This window comes from Piliocolobus tephrosceles, chromosome 12, assembly GCF_002776525.5.
Source record: "Piliocolobus tephrosceles isolate RC106 chromosome 12, ASM277652v3, whole genome shotgun sequence".
NCBI lineage: Eukaryota > Metazoa > Chordata > Mammalia > Primates > Cercopithecidae > Piliocolobus > Piliocolobus tephrosceles.
In genome coordinates, this window is record NC_045445.1 from 76,433,357 (window position 1) to 76,451,606 (window position 18,250).

Genomic DNA, 18,250 nt, shown 5'->3' on the forward strand with positions numbered 1-18,250 from the left:
ACTCTAGCAACTAATATAAATGCATGCTTTTACAGGATAAAACAAAAACATTTCCACCAGTTGTGTTGTGTATTGGGAAGAAATTTTCTTTATTAACTTTTATAACTTGCTCTGGACTTTGCAAAACTGTTTTTTCCCAAAGAAATAATCTGAAGATTCTGTTACAAATACTTTTTTGTCCTCTTAATTTCATTATTTGTTTCTTATATTGATAGTATGCTGCTATTAATTAAAAGGGAAAGATTTAGAAACAGTTTGTGTCACAAATCCTCTATTTTTTTTTCTCTTATTCATGTCTTACATAGCACTCTGGAGGAAAGAAAGACTTCTGCCTTGCTGCTTATGAACGACATAAACGATTTCCAATTTAAAAAACCAGTTAACTTATTTGCCCGGTCTTTTCTTTGTTAAAATGAAAATTATGGAAAGCATGTTTATCTTAGTCTTTGAATATTTTTGGCATAATCGTAAAAATAAGTGATTGAAATACATTAAATTTATTCATTAACTTTTGTTTGCAGATTTGGTAATAAAAACTGAAAGCAGTCTTAATGTTTTAATAAACTCTTAAGTAAGGGAATGATTAAATAGATGATAAAGTGTAACTATATAAGCACTATGCAGCTATTAGAAATGATGAAGGGTTGGATTTGATGTAAAATGATATCCTCGGAAAGGTATTAAGAGATAAGAGTATGTTTCAAAACTACGTATACTTCAATTCCATTATTTTCTTTCAACTTTTAAGTTCCGGAATACATGTGCAGGTTTGTTACATAGGTAAACGTGTGCCATGGTGGTTTACTGCACAGATCATCCCATCACCCAGGTATTAAGCTCAGCATCCATTAGCTCTTCTTCCTGATGCCCTCCCTCACCCAAACCCCACAGTCGCCAAGTGTGTGTTGTCCCCCTCCATGTGTCCATGTGTTCTCATTGATCAGGTCCCACTTTATAAGTGAGAACATGTGGGGTTTGGTTTTCTGTTCCTGCATTAGTTTGCTGAGAATAATGACTCCTATCTCCATCCATGTCCCTGCAAGGGACATGATCTTGTTCCTTTTTATGGCTGCATAGTGTATATATGTATCATCAGGTATATGTACCACCTTTTCTTTATCCAGTCTATCATTGATGGGCATATAGGTTGATTCCATGACTTTGCTTTTGTGCTGCAGTGAACATACGCATGCACGTATCTTTATAATAGAATGATTTCTATTCCTTTGGGTATATACCCAGTAATGGGATTGCTGGGTCAAATGTTATTTCTGCCTCTCAGTCTTTGAGGAATCGCCACACTGTCTTCCACAATGGTTGAACACCAACAGTGTAAAAGTGTTCCTTTTCCTCCACAACCTTTCCAGCATCTGCTGTTTTTTGACTTTTTAATAATAGCCATTCTGATTGGCATCAGATGGTAACTCATTGTGGTTTTGATTTGCATTTCTCTAACGATCGGTGATGATGAGCTTTTTTTCATGTTTATTGGCCACAAGTATGTCTTCTTTTGAGAAGTATCTGTTCATGTCCTTTGCCTACTTTTTAATGGCATTGTTTGTTTCTTTCTCATAGATTTGTTTAAATTTCTTGTAGATTCTGGATATTATACCTTTGTGATATGGATAGATTGCAAATGTTTTCTTCCATTTTGTAGGTTGTCTGTTCACTCTGATCGTTTCTTTTGCTGTGCAGAAGCTTTTTAGTTTAATTAGATCCCATTTGTCAATTTTGGCTTCTGTTGCAGTTGCTTTTGGTGTTTTTCTCATGAAATTTTTGCCCATGCCTATATCCTGAATGATAATTGCCTAGATTTTCTTCTGGGGTTTTTATAGTTCGGGGTTTTACATTTCAGTCTGTAATCCATCTTGAGTTAAACTTTGTGTATGGTGTAAGGAAGGGTTCTGGTTTCAGTTTTCTGCATATGGCTTGCCTGTTCTCCTATCACCACTTATTAAATAGGGAATCCTTTCCCCATTGCTCGTTTTGGTCAGGTTTGTCAAAGAGCAGATGGCTGTAGGTGTGTGGTCTTATTTCTGGGTTCTCTATTCTATTCCATTGGTCGATGTGTCTGTGTTTGTACCTGTACCATGCTGTTTTGGTTACTGTAGACTTGTGGTATAGATAAAATCAGGTAGCATGATGCCTCCAGCTTTGTTCTTTTTGCTTAGGATTCATTGGCTATTTGGGCTCTTTTTTGGTTCCATATGAATTTTCAAATAGTTTTTTTTTTTTTTTTTTGTCTTTCTAATTCTGTGAAGAATTGTCATTGGTAGTTTAATGGGAATAGCTTTGAATCTATAAGTTACTTTGGGAAGTATGGCCATTTTCACAATACTGATTCTTCCTGTCTATGAGCATGGAATGTTTCTCTGTTTGTATCCTCTCTGATTTCTCTGTGCAGTGGTTTGTTGTTCTCCTTGAAGAGGTCCTTTGCTTCCCCCTTGCTAGCTGTATTCCTAGGTATTTTATTCTCTCTGTAGCAATTGTGAATAGGAGTTTATTCATGATTTGGCTCTCTGCTTGCCTGTTGTTGGTATATAGGAATGCTAGTAATTTTTACACATTGATTTTATATCCCGAGAATTTGCTGAAGCTTCTTATCAGCTTAAGAAGCTTTTGGGCTGAGACAGTGAGGTTTTCTAACTATAGGAACATGACATATGCAAACAAAGATAATTTGACTTCCTCTCTTCCTATTTGAATACGCTTTCTTTCTTTCTCTTGCCTGATTGCCCTGGCCAGGACTTCCAATACTATGTTGAGTAAGGGTGGTGAGAGAAGGCATCTTTGTCTTGTGCCAGTTTTCAAGGGGAATGGTTCCAGCTTTTGCCCATTCAGTATGATATTGGCCATGGGTTTGTCGTATATTGCTCTTATTATTTTGAGGTATGTTCCTTCAATGCCTAGTTTATTGAGAGTTTTAAACAATGAAGGCATGCTCAATTTTATTGAAGAAATTTTTTGCATCTATTGAGATAACCATGTGGTTTTTGTGTTTAGTTCTGTTTATGTGATGAATCACGTTTATTTATTTGCGTATGTTGAACCAACCTTGCAATCCAGGCATGACACCAGCTTGCTCGTGGTGGATAAGCTTTTTGATGTGCTGCTTGTTTCATTCAGTTTGCCAGTATTGTATTGAGGATTTTTTTGCATCAATGTTCATCAAGGATATTGGCCTGAAGTTTTCTTTTTTTTTGTTGTATCTCTGCCAGGTTTTCGTATCAGGGTGATGCTGGCCTCATAGAATGAGTTATGGAGGGGTCCTTCCTCTGTAATTTTTGGAATAGTTTCAGTATTCAGCTCCTCTTTGTACCTGTGGTAGAATTCGGCTGTGAATCCATCTGGTCCTGGGCTTTTTTTGGCTGGTAGGCTATTTATTACTGCCTCAATTTTGGAACATGTTACTAGTCTATTCAGAGATTCAATTTCTTCCTGGTTCAGTCTTGGAGGGTGTGTTTGTCCAAGTAATTGCCCGTTTCTTTTGGATTTTCTAGTTTATGTGCGTAGAGGTGTTTATATTATTCTCTGATGGTTGTTTGCATTTCTGTGGGGTCAGGTGGTGATGTCCCCCTTGTTTCTGATTTTATTTGATTCTTCTTTCTTTTCTTCATTAGCCTAGCTAGCGGTCTATCTATTTTATTAATTTTTTTAAGAAACCACCTCCTGGATTCATTGATTTTTTTTTTTTTTTAATGGATTTTCCATGTCACTGTTTCCTTCAGCTCAGCTCTGACCTTCGTTATTTCTTGTCTTCTGCTAGCTTTGGGGTTTGATTTCTCTTGGTTCTCTAGTTCTTTTAGTTGAGATGTTAGGTTGTTAACTTGAGATCTTTCTAGTTTTGTTTTTTTGTTTGTTTGTTTTGAGATGCAGTCTTGCTCTTTTGCCCAGGCTGGAGTATAATGGGACGATCTCAGCTCACTCCAACCTCTGCCTCCTGGGTTCAAGGGATTCTCCTGCCTCAGCCTCCCAAGTAGCTGGGATTACAGGCGCCTGCCACCACACCTAGCTAATTTTTTGTATTTTTAGTAGAGATGAGGTTTCACCATGTTGGTCAGGCTGGTCTCGAACTACTGACCTCAAGTGATCCACCCACCTCGGCCTCCCAAACTGCAGGGATTACAGGCATGAGCCACTGCGCCCAGCCTTTCTAGCTTTTTGATGTGGGCATTTTAGTGCTATAAATTTCTGTCCCAGAGATTCTGATATGTTTTCTCTTTGTTCAGATTAATTTCAAAAGCTTCTTGATTTCTACCTTAATTTCATTATTTATCCAAGAGTCATTAAGGAGCAGGTTGTTCAATTTCCATGTAGTTGTATGGTTTTGAGTGGATTTCTTATTCTTGAGTTCTAATTTGCTTGCGCTGTGGTCTAAGAGACTGTTATGATTTCAGTTCTTTTGCATTTGCTGAGGAGTATTTTCCTATTATGTGATAAATTTTAGAGTATGTGTTGTGTGGCAATGAGAAGAATGTATATTCTGTTGTTTTTGGGTGAAGAGTTCTGTAAGTATCTATCAGGTCCACATGATGCAGAGGTGAGTTCAGGTCCTGAATATCTTTGTTAATTTTCTGTCTCAATGATCTAATATTGTCAGAGGGGTGTTAAACGCTCCCACTATTATTGTATGGGAGTCTAATTCTCTTTGTAGGTCTCTAAGAACTTGCTTTATGAATTTGGGTGCTCCTATATTGTGTGCATATATATTAAGGATAGTTAGCTCTTCTTGAAGAATTGAACCCTTTACCATTATGTAATGCCTGTCTTTGTCTTTTCTGATCTTTGTTGTATTAAAGTCTGTTTTGTCAGAAACTAGGATTGCTACCCCTGCTTTTTCCTGTTTTCCATTTGCTTGGTAAATTTTCTTGTGTCCCTTTATTTTCAGCCTATGGGTGTCTTTGGCACATGACATGGGTCTCTTGAAGACACCATACCAATGGGGCTTGACTCTTTATCCAACTTGCCATTCTGTGTCTTTTAATTTGGGCAGTTAGCCCATTTCCATTTTAAGTTAGTACTGTTATGTGTGAATTGGATCCTGTCATCATGATGCTAGCTGGTTATTTTGCAGACTTGTTTGTGTGGTTGCTTCATAGTGTCACTGGACTGTGTACTTCAGTGTATTTTTTAGTGGCTGATAATGGTTTTTTCTTTCCATATTTAGTGCTTCCTTCAGGACCTCTTGCAAGGCAGGCCTGCTAGTGATGAATTCCCTCAGCATTTGCTTGTCTAAAAAGGATCTTATTTCTCCTTTGCTTATGAACCTTAGTTTGGCTGGATATGAAATTCTGGGCTGGAATTTCTTTTCTTTAAGAATGTTGAATATTGGCCCCTAATCTCTTCTGGCTTACAGGTTTTTCGCTAAGAGGTCTACTATTAGTCTGATGGGCTTCATTTTGTGTAAGTGACCTGGCCTTTCTCTCTGGCTGCCCTCAACATTTTTTCTTTCATTTCGACCTTGGAGAATCTGATGATTATGTATCTTGGGGTTGATCTTCTCATGGAATATCTTACTGGGGTTCTCTGCATTTCCTGAATTTGAATTTTGGCCTGTCTTGCTAGGTTGTGGAAGTTCTCCTCCATTATATCCTGAAGTATGTTTTCCAGCTTGGTTCCATTCTCCCTGTCAGTTTTAGGGACCCCAGTCAGTCGTAGATTTGGTCTCCTTACATAATCCCATAATTCTCAGAGGTTTTGTTCATTCCTTTTCATTCTTTTTTCTCTATTCTTGTCTGCCTGTCTTACTTTAGAAAGATAGTCTTCCAGCTCTAAGATTCTTTCCTCACCTTGGTCTCTTCTGCTATTAGTTGCATTGTGAAGTTTGATTGCATTGTGAAGTTCTCATGTTGTGTTTTTCAGCTCCATCAGGTTGGTTATGTTCCTCTCTAAACTGGCTGTTCTTTCTATATACGCTCCTGTATTGTTTTATCATGATACTTAGCTTCTTTGCCTTGGGTTAAAACATGCTTTTTTAGCCCAGCAAAATTTGTTATTACTGACCTTCTGAAGCGTATTTCTGTTACTTCATCCTTCTCAGCCTCAGCCCAGTTCTGTGCTCTTGCTGGAGTGGTGTTGCGGTCATTTGGAGAAGAAAAGGCACTCTGGCTTTTTGAGTTTTCAGCGTTTTTGCATTGATTGTTTCTCATCTTTGTGGGCTTATCTACCTTTGATCCTTGAGGTTGCTGCCCTTTGAATGGGTTTTTTTTCCCCAGGGCCTTTTTGTTGTTGTTGCTATTGCTGTTGTTTTCTGTTTGTTTGTTTTTATTTTAACAGTCACGCCACTCTACTGTAAGGCTCCTGTGGTTAGCTGGGGGTCTGCTCCAGACCCCAGTTTCCTCTGCCTTTCCCGCACCTGCAGGAGGCGGCTGGCGACCTGCACTGGAAGATCTCACCCAGTCAGGAGGGATGGGATCAGGGACGCACCCAATGAAACAGTCTGGTTGCTTCTTGGTAGAGCAGGTGTGTTGCACTGGGGTTTTTTCCTCTGTACCACCTTTATTCTCCATAGCCAGCAAGCTGGAATGGCTGATTTAACGGAAGCACAGAGATGGCCGCCGGCCCTCCCCTGGGGAGCTCCCTCCCATGGAGATATCAGATCTCGTCTGCAGGAGTGGGTCGGGGCCTGTCAAATAAACAGTCTGGCTACAATCTGGCAAGGCGGCTGCACTATGCCTTGTGGGGGGCGGGGGCGGTGCTCCTCGGCTGGGTGATCTGCACTCTCCACAACGGACAGGCTGGAACAACTGAGTCCCCAGAAACCACAGAGATATCAGCCGCCCCTCCCCGCTACCGCCAGCTCCCTCCCAGCGAGAGCTCAGATCTCTGACCCTGCATGGTAAGTCCTACTCAGTTTGGAGTGGGTCCGTCTGGTTAAAGAAGCGGTCTGGCCCCCTTATCTGGCAAGGCCACGGCACTGTGCTGTGGGCGGCCCCTCCTCCTCTGGGCTGTGTCCACTCTTCACAGCTGGCAGGCTGGATTGGCTACTTCCCCTGAATTGCAGAGATGGCGACCGCCCCTCCCCCTGGAACTTGGGCTTGTCTCAGGCGGATTTCAGCCCTCTGCTGTTGGCTAGCTGGGATTCCAAGTCTGTGAGGTGCGATGGAAATGGGGCCTGCCGAGCCATGCTGCTTGGCTCCCTGTATTCAGACCCCTTCCTAGGAATGTATATGGATGGATTTTACGCCTTGGCAGGGATCCCGTGGCAGGAGCATGCAAAATTCCTGGGTCTCTGTGCGCCTGAGCTGCTGTTTTGCCGAGCCTCCACACAGCTCTGTGTATCAGACCCAAGATCCTGGTGGAATGGGTTCACAAGGGGATCTCCTGCTCCGCATGTTGCAAAGATCCATCGGAGAAGCCTGGCTTCCTGAGCGGATTGCACACACACACTCACTGCCTTCCCTGGCTGGGAGTGGGGGTTCCTTTTGCTCCACGTGGCTCCTAGATGGGCCATAGCCCCCCCGCACATTCTCCTTGCTCTCTGTGCTTTTTGCCTGTTCAGTCCCAATGTAAGAACCTGAGTATTTCATTTGAAGGTGTTGGATTCATTCACCCCTTTTCATGCCTCTCTGTGAGTGCCACAGACCACAGCTGCTTCTCATCAGCCATCTTGCCCTTTGTCCAATTCCATTTTTATGCAAAGGTGTGTGTGTGTGTGTGTAAATGTGTGGAGGAATACATAACAAATGTTACTGGTAGTTATTTCCTGGTTTTGTAATTGGATGTTAGTATTGTTTGCATTTTGTTTGGTTTGGTTCTTTGAAAAGAGGGATTATAGTAGCCAGGATGGAGGTAATGTTTTAGGCAAAAAATCTGAAACTTTCTAGGATAGAAAACAAACAAATTCACATGTACTTTTCCTGTCACTTACATTGGCATTTCAGTTGACTCGCAAGTCAAAAGGAAAGTTATTGCATGGTTAGAGGCTGAACCTTCACCATAACCTGACCTTAGACAGTCACGTCTGACTTGATAGGATAGGTTTTAAATCTGGAATTAGTGGGGTGAATACATTAAAGGGGTTTAGAAATGACGTTTCTCAAAAATAAGTATCTCCTGAAGATGCAAATGGTAAAACAGTACGTGGTATTATTTTCAGGTATAGTATAAGCATGAACTGGCCTTTCACAAGTTTGTCTTGAGACTTGTTTTTTCAGTTTTTATGTTTTCTTTTATTAAATTAACATGCTTGTTTTAAAAAGTTCAAAAAGTACAAAAGTGCAGGCCAGGTTCAGTGGCTTATGCCTGTAATCCCAGCACTTTGGGAAGCCGAGGCGGGTGGATCACTTGAGGTCAGGAGTTCGAGACCAGCCTGGCCAACTTGGTGAAACTCCATCTCTACTAAAAATACAAAAATTAGCCAGGCATGGTAGCGGGTGCCTGTAGTCCCAGCTACTTGGGAGGCTGAGGCAGGAGAATCGCTGGAACCTGGGAGGTGGAGGTTGCAGTGAGCACCACTGCACTCCAGCCCGGGAAACAGAGCGAGACTCTGTCTCTAAATAAATACATAAATAAAAGTTAAAAAGTGCTAAAAGTAAGAAAATAGATGTAAGTTCCCCCTCCCCTGGAATCTTTCAGTGAATTATCTTTTTTTACCTAAGGGAATAGGTCTGGGAAGTAGAGGAACTGTATCTCAAGAAAACAGACATTCTTTGTGGTGTGATGGAATCATCACTGCATAGGAGCCAGGAAATTTAGTTTCCAGTCCTAGGTAGTCCTTAGCTGTGTAATCGGAAAAAGTTACTTTGCCTCTCTGGGCTTCAATTTCTACTAATTCCATGATGATACATTTGGACTTAGAAATTATAGAATGCTAAGGACTGACTTAATAAAGCTTTCCTGATATCTCAGACATTTTTTAAAAGGCTGTATATGAGTTTGTGTATATGTTTATGTGTACATGCATTTCTGGAAAGGCTTCCCCTCCAACCATTAAAGACATAATTAATGTTCTAAATTGTGGTGTTTATAATTGAGAAATAAATACCGCACTTGACAGTGTTTATTTCCAAAGAATTGGGTATTTTCATGCTTTTGTTTATTCCTGCTATTTTCATATCATCCTGTTACACACGTGAGCAGAGAGTGTATCATCCATATTTAATTTACAGTCATAGCTAGACTAAGTTATTATCCAGTGTTATTGAGAGAATCAGTGGCACAGATAGAAATGAATTAGTTCCTAGTATACAGTTTTCTTGGCCTTTCTCTTATCCAGATTGCTTTCTTAGAGAAATGAACTGATCTGACTATGATTAAGATCATTTATTGCTACACAGAAGTAAAATTAGAGATTATCCATAGAACATTTTAATCTTGTAATTTATTTGGTGTGTTGTAGAACAGCTGACTTTTCTCATTGTATTTGGTAAATGTGCTAAAAATGTTAGTCAATGTTATCTGGTTTTATTATTTTATCTCTCTCGAGTCGTGTTTGGCATGTATGTGTTGGGGGAGTGGGCATAGGAGTTACACATTTAAGAAAGCCCTATCTTTTAGTAGAATAAATTAATGCAGATTGGCCTGTCTTCCTGCCTGCCTGGTCAGTAACAGTGGACTTTGGAGATTGATCTAGTGATGATAAACCTATTGTATGTGGCATAAGCCAGAGACGTCAACTTTGATCACAGGTTTCTACATTGGCGTGAGAGAGAAGCATTTAGTTAACATTTCAAATTTCAAAGTAACTAAGCCTGTTAGCATCCATGTATTCTACCAGTAGACTTTATTGGGTCCTCTCATTTGTATGGTCTTTTATTGTTTTTTGTTTTCAACAAAGGAAATAGCACACACATACATCTCAAAATGGATTATACCTGTTGTAATCTCAGTATTTTGGGAGATCAAGGTGGGAGGATCACTTGAGGCCAGGAATTTGAAACCAGCCTGGGAAACATACTGAGATCCTATGTCTACAGAATTTTTAAAATTAGCCAGGTACAGTGGTATGCACCTGTAGTCCTAGCTACTCGGGAGGCTGAGGCAGGAGAATCACTTGAGCCCAGGAGTTCAAGGCAGCAGTGAACTGTGATCAAACCACTGCACTCCAGCTTGGGTGACAACATGGGACCCTATCTAAAAAAATAAAATGAAATAAAATAAACAAGAATTATAAAGTCTCTATTATGGTTATATCTATTAAGAAAATCAGTTCTGTTAAGAAAGGAAATAATTGTTGCAAATGTTTATTGGAGTAGCAAGATAAAAAGTTGTTTACAAGATTTTAAATATCAGAATATTTGGAATTAGTGTCAGTATTTGCTATTGTATAGAAAAAAAAAAAAAAACCTAGGGCCTCATGATTTGAATTTTTATCTTGAGTTATTTAATACACATTTGAATTCTTACCACTTTTTGGACCCTGTACTCAAGGTGTGTAAAGGCATAATTATTTTCAAATGTGGACTTTGTCTATGCAAAAATTTATGAGTGCATTAAGCATCACTAGATGCAGATTAAATTTGAATTCAATGTGCTATATATGTGCCTCCACTGCCTTCATCTGATCAGTAATTATGTCCCTTCACTAAATTCACACTCAATTTAGAAAGTGTGTTCTAGGAAAACTTGTTAAAAGCTATGGAAAATCCTTCTGTAAAGTGAATTCATTTGCCTTTTATAGATCCAGGTTTTCTTATGTGATTTCTTAATGAACAACTTGTGAATATTTTAAATTTATTAAAAGTAACGTATCTGTAATTCACGTTAAACCCCCACCCCATCTATCTTTGTGTCTCACTCTCACAGTCATAATTACACAGAGCAGGAGTTTAGTGTTCTTACTGAGTATATAAATGATCCCAATTTTTTATAATCTTAAAAGATTGGCTTAAGATACCATGATTTCTTTAAAATATATATACTATGATAATAAATCAAAAAATGTATCAATTTAAATTTGACCCATGGGTCTTTACAGTGTAATTTAACATTTGACCTTCCTGCAGTTGGAGTATAAGGGCTATATGTTTCAGTTAAACTGTCCTATAACTGTTTAGATTAATTTAGATTAGATTTTTGTTAATACAGTGGTTGGCAGCTAAAATGATTGTGAAAATAAGGTTGTTTATTATGTATAAATAGGAGTAGCCTTGATTTCTAGCACAGGCATCCAATATCATCACTAATTTAAGCAGACTTATGTTAGCATTTATCAACTCAGAATTAAGCACAAAATAAAATACATGTGAAAAAAAATGTTAAGTTGGTGGAAGGACCTTGAAATCTGAAAACTAGTAATTAAAAAAAAATTGAATGCCTAAAACATACTGTATAAACATGAAAGTCTTACATAAGAGACTGGTGTTACATGTTTTGTTGCTGTTTTTTAGGTAATCTGTCATATATATCAGAAATATATATGTAGCAATCAGGTTTTAGTTTCTAGTACAGTTGACCATAGAACTATGGAGGTATTATACTATCCAGAGGGGAAAAATAATTGTCTTTTATTTCAACCCCTCTAAACAGGATACCATACTTGCAGAACTCCTTCAGATACATAAGGAACACATTGTAGGATATCATGAACATGATTCTCTTTTGGACCACAAAGAAGAAGAAGAGTTGACTGAAGAAGAAAGAAAAGCAGCTTGGGCTGAGTATGAAGCAGAGAAGAAGGTAGTTGATGCAAAATGTGTTTTCGTTTTTGTTATGTTAGTGATTTGAAAGAGCAATGAAGAAGAAAAGGGTCACATTTGAAACAGGTGATAATAATATAGTGGGTTTTAGGAACACAGTCCCCTTTATGGGTTGGTTTCAGCTACCTTTGGTGGTAGAGTAGGAGGAGGAGACAGAAGAAAACAGTTTACACTTACAGAGTAGTAACCCCATTTGTGGTTAGTATTTGTTGAATTGAGAGATGAGTGGGAAGCCATATATTTAGCACCACGAACCTCCCATCAGTACCCTCTCTGTAGTAACAAACATATAGGAGCTTAGTGTTTGGAGGTTGTAGTAAATGTAGCTTTGCATGTATACCATGAAATCTAAATTTTGGCTGAATATCAGAACACAAAAATATTTCATTTTTAGACATTAATGCCGTTTGCTCCAGCAGCAGCTTTATTTAAGATCCTTCTATGTCTGTTTTAAACATCAACCCACTTGAGCAAAAATATGCCTGAGCATGAGAAACCTTATCCTAATACCTGAATCCTTTTCAAACTCCTAACTTATTGTACCAAACCTCTTTAACATTAATGTGATGTTTAGAGTCTCATCAGAATTCTTTTGAGTTGCCCCCATTCTGTGGGAATTATCATAAAAAAAAGTACACCTTTAGGGGTTAAAACTTTCCATGTAATAAGATCTTGGTTTCGGGTGAAAAGGGTGTTTTGTTTGTGTGTGGAAGAGTGTTAATAATTTCCTGGATCTGAGAATGTGGATTCTTTTCTAAACCAGTAGGTGATGTAGAATTTCAAGTTTTAAATCACAATGTGAAAAGTGCGTAATTTTTTTTGTTTTTAGGGACTGACCATGCGTTTCAACATACCAACTGGGACCAATTTACCCCCTGTCAGTTTCAACTCTCAAACTCCTTATATTCCTTTCAATTTGGGAGCCCTGTCAGCAATGAGTAATCAACAGCTAGAGGTGAGTTGTGAAGTACAAAAGTAGTTTAACATGAATTAAAGGCAATTTCAAGTGCCTTGTTGTTGAGGGTTCATTCTCCAAAAGATTACCCCTGAATAGACCAATAAATTTTTATTTTATTTGTTGACTGTTTTGAACCAACATAATGTTGTAAAATATGGTTTGTTCAGAGCACAAAGGAATCAGTTGGTGAATTAATGTAGTTTGAATTATTTTAATTAAGAAACAATAGGGCTGCTGACTGGCTTGGGAAGTAGCACCTTCTTCAGTTATAATATATTCATAATAAAATTGCTATCTTACTGTTTGAAAGTAAGATAAATATTAATTTCTATTCAAGTGCATTATAGATGTACAATTAAATATATAATGCCCAATATTATGAAAGAAATGATTTAAAGCTGGAATCAATTGTAAATTAAATAGGAAAGATTGGATTTTTATTATACCAATAATGACTTAATTGAATCTGAAACGCATTATAAAATGTGCTTGTGGATTCATCTAAATTATTAAATTATTGGTGTGATAAAACTCAAACTTTTAATCTTCCTAACAAGACTCTTTGAGCATTGGTATGTTTTACTCCACTTTATTGATACTGAATTTTTCTGTTCTCTTCAATTATTTAAAGAGTTTTAAAACCAACTGCTATAAATTGGCAAATGGAAGGATTCCTATACTTTAACACTATGCTGTCTTTCTGCCTTATATAACTTATTTCTTGCATTCTTCTAGGACCTCATTAATCAAGGAAGAGAAAAAGTTGTAGAAGCAACAAACAGTGTGACAGCAGTGAGGATTCAACCTCTTGAAGATATAATTTCAGCTGTAGTAAGCTAATTGGCAATTGTCTTATTCCAACCTCAAATTTGTTCCCTCCACCCCCTACTGCCATTTTCAAAAATTTTTAATTGTTTCCATCTTATAAATTGATTTGCAATAGTAAAATACTGGTAAAATGGATGGATAATAGTGCCAAACGGTAACCCAGCAATTTTACATAGATGTTGGCACAAAAGAGAAATGGATAAAATGTAAGAATTGAGAAATCAAACATGGAAATGTATGCATTGTTTACATAAACATTTTAATTACCAGTTGCACAAATTAAATCTAAATTATTGTTTCATTCCAGAGACAGCCAGTCCAGGTACAGCAGTGAACAACTTAGTACCCTGTTTTGCATCATGATTCTCTTTAGAAAAGAATAAAAGAAAGGGGGGGGACCTTGGAAAATTCCAAATACCTTAAAATACCTTAATTATTTTTTCTTCAATTGTACAGTAATAAGGAGTAAATAGAAAATTTTTCTTTTAGTGGAAGGAGAACATGAATCTCTCAGAGGCCCAAGTACAGGCGTTAGCATTAAGTAGACAAGCCAGCCAGGAGCTTGATGTTAAACGAAGAGAAGCAATCTACAATGATGTATTGACAAAACAACAGATGGTAAGAATTCTGACTTCTGTTTCTAGGTTATGTTTAATTTTCTTGAATTTATAATAATAAGTTTCTATGACATCTACGTCAGTAATTATTCCTACTATGGAGTGATGGATGGTCATTGATAATTCTGGAAGAAATGTAAAAAACCCAGGAATGTCAAGTAAAAGTAATATATTTTGTTACAAAAATGTAACAGCTACCTAAATGGGAATCCTTGAAGTTTACATAGGATCTAGTCCATATAATTTTATTTCTCATATATTCTGAACATCTACGTAGGAATTTTTGCCAGAGTTTTACCACATTTGCCATTTGTATTTTATTTAACTTTTAATTTTTATGAGTATATAATAGGTATATATATTTTGGGGGTACATAAGGTATATTGATACAGGTATACAGTGCATAATAATCACATCAGGGTAAAGGATATCTATCACCTCAAACACTTATCCTTTCTTTGTGTTATAAACAATCCAGTTATACCCTTGTAGTTATTTTTAAATGTGCAATAAATTATTTTTGACTGTAGTCACCCTGTTGTGGTATCAAATACTAGATCTTATTCATTCTAACTATACTTTTGTACCTATTAACTAACCATCCCCCATTACCCCAGTCCCTGCTACCCTTCTCAGCCATTCTATTTTCTATCCCCATTCAATTGTTTTAGCTTTTAGCTTCCAGAAATAAATGAGAACATGTGAACTTTGTCTTTCTATGCCTGGCTTATTTCACTTAACATAATGATCTCCAGTTCCATGCATGTTATTGCAAATGGCAGGATCTCGTTCTTTTTTATGGCTGAATAGTACTCCATTGTGTATATGTACCATGTATTCTTTGTTCATTCATCTGTTGGTTGATACTTAGGTTGCTTCCAAATCTTAATATTGTAAACAGTGCTACAATAAACATGAGAGTGCAGATACCTATTCAATATACTGATTTCCTTTCTTTTGGGTATAGACCTAGCAGTGGGATTGGTGAATCATATAGTACCTCTATTTTTAGTTTTCTGAGGAACCTCCCAACTGTTTGCCATAGTGCTTGTACTAATATACGTTGCTAACAACAGTGTACGCAAATTCCCTTTTCTCCACATCCTTACCAATATTAATTATTGCCTGTCTTTTGGATAAAGGCCATTTTAACTGGGGTAAGATGATATTTCATTGTCTTTTTTGTTTGGTTGGTTGGTTTTCTAGAGACAGGGTCTCACTATATTTCCCAGGCTGGTCTCAAACTCTTGGTCTTAAGCAATCCTCCGACCTCAGCCTCCCAAAGTGTTCAAATTACAGGTGTCAGTGACCATTCCCAGCCTCTCATTGTAGTGTTGATTTGCATTATCTAATGATTGATGATGTTGAGTACCTTTTCTTATGCCTGGTTGCCATTCGTATGTCTTCTTTTGAGAAATGTCTATTCAGATATTTTGCCCATTTTTAAATCTGATTATTAGATTTTTTTTTCTATGCAGTTGTTTGAGCTCCGTATATAGTCTGGTTATTAATCCCTTGTCAATTGGAAGGCTTGCAAATATTTTCTCGCATTCTGTGGGTTGTCTCTTTGCATTGTTGATTGTTTCCTTTGCTATGCAGAAGCTTTTTAACTTAATGGTATCCTGTTTGTCCATTTTTTCTTTAGTTGCCTGTACTTGTGAGATATTACTCAAGAAATCCTTGCCAGTTCAATGTCCTGGACAGTTTGCCCAATGTTTTTCTGTAGTGGATTCATAGTTTGAGGTCTCAGATTTAAGTCTTTAATTCATTTTGATTTGAATGTTGTATATGGCAAGAGATAGGGGTCTTCTTTCATTGTTCTGCGTATGGATATCCAGCTTCCACAGCACCATTTATGAATGAGACTGTCCTATCTCCAATGCATGTTCATGGCACCTGTGCCAAAAATGAGTTCACTGGTGTGTGGATTTGTTTCTGGGTTCTCTCTTCTGTTCTCTTGGTCTGTGTGTCTGTTTTTATGCCAGTACCATGCTGTTTTGGTTACTGTAGCTCTGTAGTATAATTTGAAGTCAGGTAATATGATTCCCCCAGTTTTGTTCTTTTTGCTCACTACAGCTTTGCCTATTCTGGGTCTTTTGTGGTTCCATGAAAATTTCAGGTTTTTTTTTTTTTTTTTTCTGTAAAGAATGTCATTGGTATATTGATAGGGATTGCATTGTATCTATAGATTGCTTTGGGTATATGGACATTTTAACAATGTTAATTTATCCAATTCATGAACATGGAATATCTTCTCATTTTTTTGTACCCTCTTCCATTTCTTTCATCAGCATTGTGTAGTTTTCATTGTAGACATCTTTCACTTTCGTTAAGTTTATTCCTAGATATTTAATTTTGACTGTGGCTACCGTAAATGGGATTATTTTCTCAATTTCTTTTTCAGATTATTCACTGCTGGCATTTAGAAATGCTGCTGATTTTGTATGCTGCCACTTTACTAAGTTTGTTTATCAGTTCTAAAATATTTTTGGTGTGGTCTTTAGGTTTTTCCAAATACCAGATCATATCATTTGCAAACAGGATAATTTGACTTCTTCTTTTCCAACTGGCATGCCCTTTATTTCTTTCTCTTGTCTGATTGCTCTAGCTATGACTTCCAGAACTATGTTGAATAACAGTGGTAAAAGCTGGCGTCCTTGTTGTGTTCCAATTTTTAGAGGAAAGTCTTTCACTTTTTTCCCCATTGAGTATGATACTGGCTGTGAGCCTGTCAATATATGGGTTTCATTGTGTTGGGGTATGTTCCTTCTATAACCGGTTTTTTGAGGATTTATATCATGAAGGGATGCTGAATATTATCATATGTTTTTTCAGCATCAGTTGAAATTATCATATGGTTTTTGTCCTTCATTCTGTTATTTGATGTATCACGTTGATTGATTTGCATATGTTAAGTCATCCTTGAAGCCCTTGGATAAATCCCACTTTGTCATGTTCAACAACGCCTTTTTAATGTGTTATTGAATTGTGTTTACTAGTATTTTGTTGCGGATTTTTGCATGAATGTTTATCTCAGATATTGCCCTGTAGTTTTCTTTTTTTGATGTGTCTGTCTGATTTTGGTATCAGGGTGTTACTGGCCTTATAGAATGTGTGTGAAGTATTCCCTCCTCCTCTCCTTCTCACAGTAGTTTGAGGAAGATTGGTGTTAGTTCTTCTTTAAACGTTTGGTAAAATTCAGCAGTGAAGATATTGGTTTCCAGGCTTTTCTTTGCTGCAAGACTTTTTATTACAGCTCTAATCTCGCCACTTGTTACTGGTCTGTTTCAGATTTTGGATTTCTTAGTGTTTCAATCTTGGTAGATTGTATGTGTCTTGGAATTTATCCATTTCTTCTGGGTTTTCCAATTGTTTGCATGTAGTTTGTCATAGGACCCTCTAATGCTTGTTTGAATTTCTTTGGTATCAGTTTTAATATCTACTTTTTGATCTCTGATTTTATTTATTTGAATCTTCTTTTTTTTTGAGACGGAATCTCGCTCTGTCATCCAAGCTGGAGTGCAGTGGCTTGATCTCGGCTCACGGCAAGCTCCACCTTCTGGGTTCACACCATTCTCCTGCCTCGGCCTCCTGAGAGCTGAGACTACAGGCACCCGCCACCACGCCCGGCTAATTTTTTGTATTTTTAGTAGAGATGGGGTTTCACCATGTTAGCCAGGATGGTCTCGATCTCCTGACCTCGTGATCCGCCCGCCTCAGCCTCCCAAAGTGTTGGCATTACAGGCATGAGCCACTGCGCCAAGCCCCTTCTTTTTCTTAGTCTGGCTAATGGTTTGTCAATTTTGTTTATCTTCTCAAAAAACCCAACTTTGTATTTATTTCTGCACTGATCTTTATTATTTATTTTACTAATCTGGGGTTTTGTTTTCTTTTGTTTTTCTAGTTCTTTTTAAGATGCGTTGGTAGGCGTTTAATTGAAGTTTCTTTTCTTTTCTGATGTACGCACTGAGAGCTATAAACTTTCCTCTTAGTAATGCCTTTGCTGTATCCCATAGGTTTTTGTATGTTGTGTTTCCTTTATCATTTGTTTTAAGAAATTTTTCGATTTTCTTCTTAATGTCTTATTTGACCCACTGGTCATTCAGGAGCATATTGTTCAATTTTCATGTGTTTATATAGTTTCAAAAATTCCTCTTGTTGTTGTTTTCTTTTTTTTTTTTTTTTTTTTTTTTTTTTTTTTTTTTTTG

At 37.5% G+C, this 18,250-nt stretch overlaps 1 protein-coding gene across 8 annotated transcripts in view; it reads left to right on the forward strand.

Annotated features, from left to right (window-relative positions):
* Positions 1-18,250, forward strand: part of ATRX (ATRX chromatin remodeler) — a 224,319-nt gene that overhangs the window by 194,451 nt on the left and 11,618 nt on the right. For all 8 annotated transcript variants that reach the window (XM_023202314.2, XM_026452141.1, XM_026452137.1 and 5 more), the window contains 4 exons: positions 11,470-11,619; positions 12,469-12,594; positions 13,333-13,428; positions 13,915-14,043. In XM_023202314.2, coding sequence (XP_023058082.1) covers positions 11,470-11,619; positions 12,469-12,594; positions 13,333-13,428; positions 13,915-14,043 — 501 coding nt within the window. The remainder of the gene's footprint in view (positions 1-11,469; positions 11,620-12,468; positions 12,595-13,332; positions 13,429-13,914; positions 14,044-18,250) is intronic.